A 10,000-nucleotide genomic window follows, 5' to 3' on the forward strand; every position below is an offset into this window, starting at 1 on the left:
TTTCGCACATTTGACCGCCTCGCTCAGCTTCAATCCTGTCCATTCTGTGATGTTGTCTTCCCATCTCTTCTTCTGTCTTCCTCTCTTCCTTCATCCTCTGACTGTTCCCTGGAGCACTGTCTTGGCAAGCCCCTCTCCTCTTGAGAAAGGGATAGCGTACGCTTAAGAAAGGAGAGAATATAAGCTTATGCTGAAAAGAAAGAAAGATGAATTCGATCAAGCAAAACTAACAAAATTAAAACAACAGTCAATTCATAATCCCAAGTTGCTTTGGCAAACTATAAGATCAGTGAATAGATAATCTCTGATTTACAACTCCATTAGTACTGAACAATGGTACAATCATTTTTTTTAAACCTTATTTAAAGAGCTAGATATGTCACAACCAGACCAAAATATTGTCAGTGATGAAGAGGAATCACCAGATATATCTGATGAACTATTTAACGGAGCTATTTCCAGACAGGAGGTTCTCGCCAGCATTGGTAACCTTAAGTCTGGAAAGAGTGCGGGTCCTGATAAGATAATCGCTGAAATGTTGAAACATGCAGATACAACTGTCATTGACGTTCTTGTTGCCTATTTCAATAAGCTGTTTGATACTGGTATCTTTCCAAAAGAATGGTCAAAATCAATTATTGTTCCAATCTATAAGAAAGGAGATGCCAACGAGCCAAACAACTATCGTGGCATAGCATTAACAAGTGTTGTTAGTAAATTATATACACACATCTTAAACAAAAGGCTTACATTGTGGGCAAAAGAAGAAAATAAACTCATTGAGGAACAAGCGGGATTCAGAGCAGGCAATAGCACTACTGACCACATATTTACTCTTTACTCTTTATGCCATTGTACAAAACTCTTTATTTACTCTTTATGCCATTGTACAAAACTTTTTGCAAAAGAACTCTAAACTTTATGTAGCCTTTGTTGATTTTAGAAAGGCTTTCGACTCTGTGAATAGGAATGCTTTGTGGGCGGTTTTGAGGAAGTATGGGGTGAATGGCAAAATGTATAGGGCTTTGAGAAGTATTTATGACAGTGTGTTATCTTGTGTGCGTGATAAATGTTGTTACAGTGATTATTTCAATTGTCCCAGAAGAGTAAAGCAGGGTTGCATGCTTAGCCCCCTGCTATTTTTCTTCTTCATCAATGAGTTAGCCGTTGAATTATCCCGAACTGGTAAACATGGTATAGAATTAATTCCCGGTGCAGTTGAAATATTTCTGTTACTATTCGCTGATGATGTAACATTGCTATCTGATACGGTTATTGGTCTCCAGAATCAACTAGATAGTCTTAGACGAGAAGCTGACCGACTGCAGTTGATTGTTAATCTTGAAAAAACGAATGTCATGGTATTTAGAAAAGGGGGTCATTTAGCAATTAGAGAAAGATGGTTTTACGGAAATGAAGAACTAAAGGTTACAAATTTGTATGAGTATTTGGGAATGGTTTTCACAACAAAATTAAGTATTAGTATAGCTTTGTCAGAAGTTTGTAGAAAAGGGAAAAGGGGGGGGGCGGGGGGGGGGGGGCATGGAAATACAGAAATCTCTTAAAAAACTTAAGACTATGGACATAAATCTGTTTTGGAAAATGTTTGATATACAGATAGAACCACTCTTAACTTATGCAGCTGAAATATGGGGGTTACACGAAGATTGTAAGCAGACTGAAAAAGTGCATACTTTTGCAATTAAAAGATTCCTTTGTGTTCCTTTACATACATCTAATAAACTAGTCTATGGGGAAACGGGAAGATATCCGCTATATATCAGAACATATATAACATGCATTAAATACTGGTTAAAACTCACTGCTTTACCAATGTCGCGACTATGTAGACAGGCCTATGAAATGCTCCTATCAAAACATGAATCTGGTCAGTTTAATTGGGTATCGAGCATTCATAAATTACTGAGTGAGAATGGGTTTGGTATAGTTTGGTTGAGTCAAGGGGTTGGATATGAATAGGTTTCATAAGTGAATTTAAAGACAGGCTTATTTCATGCTATAAGCAAAACTGGCATTCACACTTAGAAGCTAACGATAAATACAGATGGTTTTATTCCTTTAAAAGCGTCTTTCAGGCAGAAAAAAATATTTATCATGTGTAACAAATAAATGGCACAGGGATAGCCTCGTCAGGTTTAGACTGAGAGAGAGTGGACTAAAAAACTTCAAACATTGGTTTTCCAGCGAAGAAGATGCGAATAATGTGTGTCCGTCGTGCGCGAGTGCAATGGAAGATGAAATTCACTTTCTTTTTCATTGTACAGCATACGACGATAAACAAAAAAACTGTAGTATGATAAATTCTTTCTTTGGTAATCCGAGTCACAATTATGTTGTGAGTATTATTTCGAATGACAATGAAAACTCTTTGAAAGCTCTAGCTAGATTCATTGCAGAAGCCATGCTTGTGAGAAAAAAAGATAATGGAACAAAATGACAACTAATCCAATGATGATCCACATTTAACCGCACGTTTCATGTATGTATCTGTACGCATGTGAGTGCGTGCATTATTAAGTCTGTATTTTGCGTGCGCGCGCGCGCGCGCGTGTGTGATGTTAGAACCATTCAAGAGGTGCAACAATATGCTTAATATGATATCCCCCTTGTCCTGAGAGCTGTATTGCTATGTGGACAATAAATGACTTTTCACGTTTTCACTTTCTATATGTATGTAATGTAAACAAACAAAAATAAAAACAAACAAAACCCACCTAGACGCTGTACACTGACGTATAATGTATAGCAACTTTTGGCGGTATGGTGGTTGTCCTGTTTTGGAATAACTATCCTATATTGGTTTTCACTGAAATCACTTCTTACTCCTCTCCTTCTCTCCAAACTAAAAATATCTCACCAATGCGCTCCTTTTCGAATAATCGACTCTTGCATAAATACAGTACAGTACAATACAATACAATACAATACAATACAGTCCATCTTTATTCATCCATTTGGACATGGAATTGTGCATCCACAGGCTCGTCACTCACCCTTCACAATATTTCAACCAACAGCCAAGTCCAACACACTCGCAACATGACAAATGTTGGACAAAAGATATAAAAAAGCAAACCCCCAAACAGTGCATAAAGCTAAATACACACAAGCAAGTAACACACCACAGCTGGCACAATTCCCACATACCCATTCCCATTTCCCCTTACCCTCCACACACACACACACACCCACACCCACACACACGCACACACACACACACACACACACATGCACACACACACACATACACACACACACACACACACACACACACACACGCGCGCGCGCGCGCATACACACGAACACACTAGATTCCTGAATAAGAAACCCTGCCATAAATTAAGCGTTATAAATCATAAACAAATCGTATTGCACACATGATATTTACATTATTAAATGCACACAGTGTTACGTACATTTAAGAATGTACAGGACTGTGTTTTATAAAAACAAACGAACAAACAAACAAAAATAAATAAATAAATAAATAAACAAGACAAAAACGTTTGGCAGTGGTAGATCGAAATCAACTTTTTCTAAACATACACTTCATGTGTCGTCAAATTACAGTTTGTTAGTACACACACACACACACACACACACACACACACACACACACACACACACACACACACACACACACACACACACACACACACACACACACACACACACACACACACACACACACACACACACACACACACACACAGATACAGAAGAAGAAAAGGAAGGACAAGAAAATGGACGAAGAAAGTAAAACCATCTCAACGTCCATCCACGTCCACAATCACCCTCAAAGAAATCGTGCAGTTATGAGCGGTCACGAAAACGATTAATGCGTGACCTCAAATCGGCAACTTAGAGATCTTGGACCTTCACTGTCTTCCAAGATAAGCCTTGTCTGGATGGACTCTCTGAGAACCGAAAAGAACGATTGAACAGACTCGGGGAGGTATATAGGAGTTCGTCAACCCGTCATTGAGGGCTGGTTCTGTTTCGCAGGGTTTTGTGTCTCTGTGTGTGTGGACCGGAAGTTTGAGGAAACGACGATCTGGTTGTGGGGCTGGTGTAGATTTAAGAGTCAAGAGACTGGAAAGATTTCGTGTTGAGGACACACACACACACACACGCAAGCACCATGAAAGTCTGCACTGTTTTCTTGCTGCTTTCTTTGAGTCTGGTTTGGGGTAGACCTGAGCCTGAGCCGCTGGTATGTTGTTTTTGTGTGTGTGTGTGTGTGTGTGTGTGTGTGTGTGTGTGTGTGTGTGTGTGTGTGTGTGTGTGTGTGTGTGTGTGTGTGTGTGTGGGCGTGTGCGTGGGTGAGTGGGTGGGTGGGGTGGAGGGAAAATGTCAAGTCAAGTCAAAATGATCTTTATTGAGGGTAAAAGAATAAGCTTATACAGCCTTTTTACATTCTGCCCTCAGAAAAAAAAGAAGAAGAAAAAAAAATAAAAAAAGGAAGAAATGGGGGAAGTGGGGGTCTGGAAAGGATAATATGCAAATAAACAATTACAAGAAACACACAAAAATTCTACCGAGAATAACAACAACAACAGAAATAATACAAGCGTAAATGTGTGTGTGTGTGTGTGTGTGTGTGTGTGTGTGTGTGTGTGATGGAGAGAGATTCCATACCTTATTTCTGACTAGATTTTGATTTGCTGGTCGTAGTGAGGCATGGTGGCCGCGCCTTCCTATGCCGAGCCCTAGACACAGTGGATGTGTGTTCACTGCCACGACGACCGTACAAAACTATGGGACTTTTAACCTTTACGTGAGACATATAAAGTTCGATTAACCCCACCAACCCCACCGTGGTAAAAAACGTGATCTTTTTATCTTTTAATTTTCATCCACTAAGCGTTCACTTGAAACCATCAGGCACTGAACTCGCGTTCGCTATCATTAATTTGTGAAATTGTGGGTTCATTTATTAAATTTCGCATTCTGCTTTTGAAAGACGGAGTTGTAACATTTTCTTGCCTTGCATTTGTATGTTCTAAAGATTTTTTTTTTATCGAAAATATCGTAAAGCCATCTGTGGTATCCCTTTCTTTTAAATGTTAGCCCTACATGAAAATGATACGGAATGCTGAGATCTGTGTGCGTGTTTTCATGTCCAAAAGAGTCTCTGACATCGGTACATATCAAGCATGAATTATTGTCACTTACAGCCGTTCAGTGTGATATGAATCCTGGTACTAGATACCACATCCTGAAAAAAACAAAAAAACAACAACGATAAAACAACAACAACAAAAACAACATTAACAACAACAACAACAACAACACACACACACACACACGCACGCACACACACACACACACACGCACGCACGCACACACACACACACACACACACACACACACAAGCAACATCCCCAAACCTTTTCATACTACTTACAGTTACCGTCTCCGTTTCAAAATAATTCACAGCAGTTTCTTCAGAAACCATCCTTTCCGGTTCTTTTTTTCCTCTAACGTTTTTATTTCATAAATACAAATGAAATGTATATTTTGAAATACATATAAAGCAATTTGAACACTGTATCATCGGCTACACTTGTTCTGACCCCTCATCATGAGCGTACTGATTTTTTTGTTTGGCCATTTTATTAAACAATTGCGGAAAAAAAAAACCCACATACATACACGGCCAGTCTGGATGTGTGCATGGTCGTGATGATTGTGAAGAGGGACTGGGGGAATGAGTGCACTTCCTTCGGAACGGGGTATTTCTTCCGTATCGTAACGAATTTGTCTCCACTGGTTCCTATTCAATTTCATTAACTAATCATTCTCCATCGCTTACACTAGCTTGGAACCAGCCATGTCTCGATTGCTGAGGAGAGCGTAGGAAATATCTGATACACTGTTTTGCCTGTTCAGTCTGAAATATTTGTGAAGCAAATCTTAAATAACTGATTAATAAAACGGTCATACACATAAAAGCCCACTCGTGGATATACGAGTGAATGTGGGAGTTGCAGCCCACGAATGAACGAAGAAGAAGAAGAAGAAGAAGAAGAAACATATGATCAGCCACATGTTTGTGCACCTTTATCATGAAGGAAATTTCTGAAAATGTCGGTATTAGCAAACACACTCTCTCTCTCTCTCTCTCTCTCTCTCTCTCTCACACACACACACACACAAACTTGCACATAAATACTAATGTGTCAAAAAATCTCATTGACATGAACATCAATTCAAAAGAAAAAAATATTGACTTTGACGAGTGAATTACAGTACATGTAAAAGAAAACATAGGTGTATCCCACAAATAAAAGGAGACAGATATTGAAAGGGACACACAAATGGCCGTGAGGCTTAGGCAGTCAAATGCCAGTCCCTACGCTACTACTACCACCACTGCTGCTGCTGCTAATCCAGCTGTGAACTCCCCAAGCCCTCCCCTATCTTCAAGCTCCCAGCACGACCTGTTCCCACACATAGAAAGAAAATAAAGAGAAACAAACGAACAAATAAACAACCAGTCAGCAGATAATAACTACGTATAGAAGAGAGAGAGAGAGAGAGAGAGAGAGAGAGAGAGAGAGAGAGAGATTCCGCAACAAATACAATGCCCATTTCTCTCAGACAGGGGAAGGTTGTGAATTTCCTGCTGCCAGTCTTTTCCTGAAAGCATGAGTTACATATAGTCCTCGTTTGTTGTTCAGTGTGGGTAGAAAAAAAACGAAGAAAGTTTCAATAACATTTTAATTATGATCTGAACTGCTCAAGTACGAGCAGAATTTATTTTTCGTGTGTATAGCTGCTTAGGTACATTCTCCCCCGCCCCTCTGCCCCTCCACCCCCACCCCCACTACTGATAATTGTCATCGGTAGTTTTTCTTTAATTTTATTTTATTTCAACCCCGTCATCCAAAATCCCCATCTGACAACAACAAGAGCAACATCTAAATCTAATAAACGAAAACAACGAAATCACGTGTGTTTTTTTTCTCTCTCTCTTCATTTACGTATCATGTCTATCACATACTATTTTCAGAAGGGAACCTAGTCCACTCACGGCAAACAAGAGTAATGTTCTAACAGATTTGGAGTTGACGACCTGTGGGAAAACACGAAGCTGTTGAAATCTGTGCGCAGTTTCTGAAAGAAATTCGGTCCATTTCATGATGGGTGTAGTTCTAGCAGCCCCCTTGCAGACAGGTCTTTCGCAACACTGTGTCTCCAGGAGAGTTGAAGAGATAAGCCTTGTCGGTCAATAGCCATTACTAAATCCTGGTGATTATTTGATACAATGCGACCTATACTTGACCTGATCAGTGAAACAAACGGAGGTTTTTGCCCACGTACTGACACACGTTCTGAGAGGTGCGCGCGCGTGCACGCAAACACACATACACGCATAAGAACGCACGCACGCGCGCGCGCGCATACACACATTCACACGCGCGCGCGCGCGCCCACATACGCACGCAGGCATACACACATACACACAGCATACACACATACACACAAATACATAGACACACGTATGTACGCTTGTGGTAGGTTAAACAGTATACGTTGATCGCTTGGATCAGTCCGCGCGCTGAAACTTGAACCCTTTCACCGCCAATCAATTTAGAGTACAAAATATCCCTTGTGGTATAAACACAGAAAAGACAGTGGCTAAGAATAGCTGGGGATTCCCCCTGCGATGTATAGAAAATAAGGCCTATCCTACCACCGAACATTAAGAGCTGTAGGTTCATGGATAACAGACCAATGAATGGTCACCTTTCAGTGATATGGATCGTCCACCACGCCTGTGCATAAATGCGAGCTTGGCGGTGAAAGGGTTAATGAAAAAGCTTGCAGTCTTTTATCGACAATTCGCAGGACTACACCAACTAAAGCACCCGGAGTGTGTGTGTGTGTGTGTGTGTGTGTGTGTGTGTGTGTGTGAGGCTGTGGATGAGAGTGGCGTGTGTGTGTGTGTGTGTGTGTGTGTGTGTGTGTGTGTGTGTGTGTGTGTGTGTGTGTGTGTAATGTGGGTGGGATTGAGAGTCAGGGACAAGTTATCTCAACATAAGGCTGAGGAAGAGAGAAGTAAAATGGAATCTAAACTCTAAATGAGTTCAAGTCAGAGCCATTTCGTCCCAGTTGTTCTTTGTGGAAAGGTAATCATCGTCATCTTGACAACAATGGTTGTGGCTGTAATGGTTAAGATAATGATATTATCATTATTATGATAAATACTCAGCATTATCATCATTATTATTATTATCATTGTTATTATCATAGCAGCAGCAGCAGCAGCAGCAGCAGCAGTAGTAGTAGTAGTAGTAGTAAATCAAGTAGTAGTTGGCAAATAATGATGATGATGATGACGCTGATTATGATGAAATGATTTTTGTCTCTTTGCAGATCGAGGTAGATGAACTTGGTAAGTATACCCACCACCCCAACCCTTTTTGGATCACGCATGCCAGCAGGGCAAGTAACCAACCGCCAACCAACCTACCAACCAACCAACCAACCTACCAACCAACCAACCAACAACCAACCAACCAACCACCCTACCAACCTACCAACGAACCAACCTACCTACCTACCAACCAACCAACCGACCAACCAACCAACCAATCTACCTATCTACCAACCAACCTACCAACCAACCAACCAACCTACCAACCAACCGACCAACCAACCAACCTACCAACCAACCAACCAACCAACCAACCAACCAACCAACCAACCTACCTACCTACCAACCAACCAACCTACCAACCTACCTACCAACCAACCAACCTACCTACCTACCTACCTACCTACCTACCTACCTACCAACCAACCAACCTACCTACCTACCAACCAACCAACCTACCAACCTACCTACCAACCAACCAACCTACCTACCTACCTACCAACCTACCTAACAACCAACCAACCTACCTACCAACCAACCAACCTACCTACCAACCAACCTACCAACCAAAGGAACAAATGAAACCGAACCAATAACCAAGGCAAGGGAGCAAACCCAGTCGAACTCATGCGAATAGAATAAAAACGGGTTACACGCGCGTTTGCATTCAAACACGCACAGTCAACAATGCTTACCAACATAAACACAGCACATACACGACTACAGACACACAGGTACACACACTGACACAAAGAGACAAACAGGCAGACAGACAGCCAGGTGCGAGTGAGAATGTTAATTTTAAATGTAGCTCTTTTTTTTTTGAAGACTCTCTCTCTCTCTCTCTCTCTCTCTCGCTCTCTCTCTCACACACACACACACACACAGGTATGGAGGATTAACACCAAGAAGAAGAACAACAAGAATAATAAATAACAATACTAAGAATACTATATCAACAACACAATAATAATACTTATAGTAATGCTGCTGATACATAACATCAGTTTTTTCTTCTGTCACAGAAACGGTGGATGACCCAGAAATCTCAGAAGGTACGTAGACTAAATTAATAAGTTGTCCAGAGATCTCGTATGTCATCAACACACAGATGATGTTTTCCCTCCCATTTTATATACGTCCACAAAATGTTTAGGACCACTTGGAAACTTGCACAGCTTGCTTTGTTCTTTTGGCCCAGTGGTGGTGGTAACACGTTCACATAGGAAGCGAGAGAATCTGATCGCACTGATTCGAATCCCACAGTCGCCAGTATGTTCTCCCTCCCACCCCCCACCCCCCACACTAGACCTTGAGTGGTGGTCTGGACACTAGTCAATCGGATGAGATGGTGAACCGAGGTTCCGTGTGCAGCATGCTCTTAGCGCACGTAAAATTACACAAGGCAACAAAAGGGTTGACTCTTGTAAAAAAAAAAAATCTGAAAGGAATACGAAAAAAAAAAAGAAGAAGAAAAAGGGTGGCGTTCTCAGTGTATCGACGCACTCTCCCTGGGGAGAGCAGTCCGAATTCCACACAGAGGAATCTGTTGTGACAAAAGAGTAATACAATACAGTACAATACAATTAATACAAC

At 41.0% G+C, this 10,000-nt stretch overlaps 1 protein-coding gene across 1 annotated transcript in view; it reads left to right on the forward strand.

The window, feature by feature from the left end:
- Positions 1 to 10,000, forward strand: part of LOC143292226 (meprin A subunit beta-like) — a 32,438-nt gene that overhangs the window by 1,288 nt on the left and 21,150 nt on the right. The window contains exon 2 of the mRNA XM_076602413.1: positions 9,430 to 9,459. Within this exon, the coding sequence (XP_076458528.1) occupies positions 9,430 to 9,459 (30 nt within the window). The remainder of the gene's footprint in view (positions 1 to 9,429; positions 9,460 to 10,000) is intronic.

Source organism: Babylonia areolata, chromosome 18 (assembly GCF_041734735.1).
Source record: "Babylonia areolata isolate BAREFJ2019XMU chromosome 18, ASM4173473v1, whole genome shotgun sequence".
NCBI classification, from domain to species: Eukaryota; Metazoa; Mollusca; class Gastropoda; order Neogastropoda; family Buccinidae; genus Babylonia; species Babylonia areolata.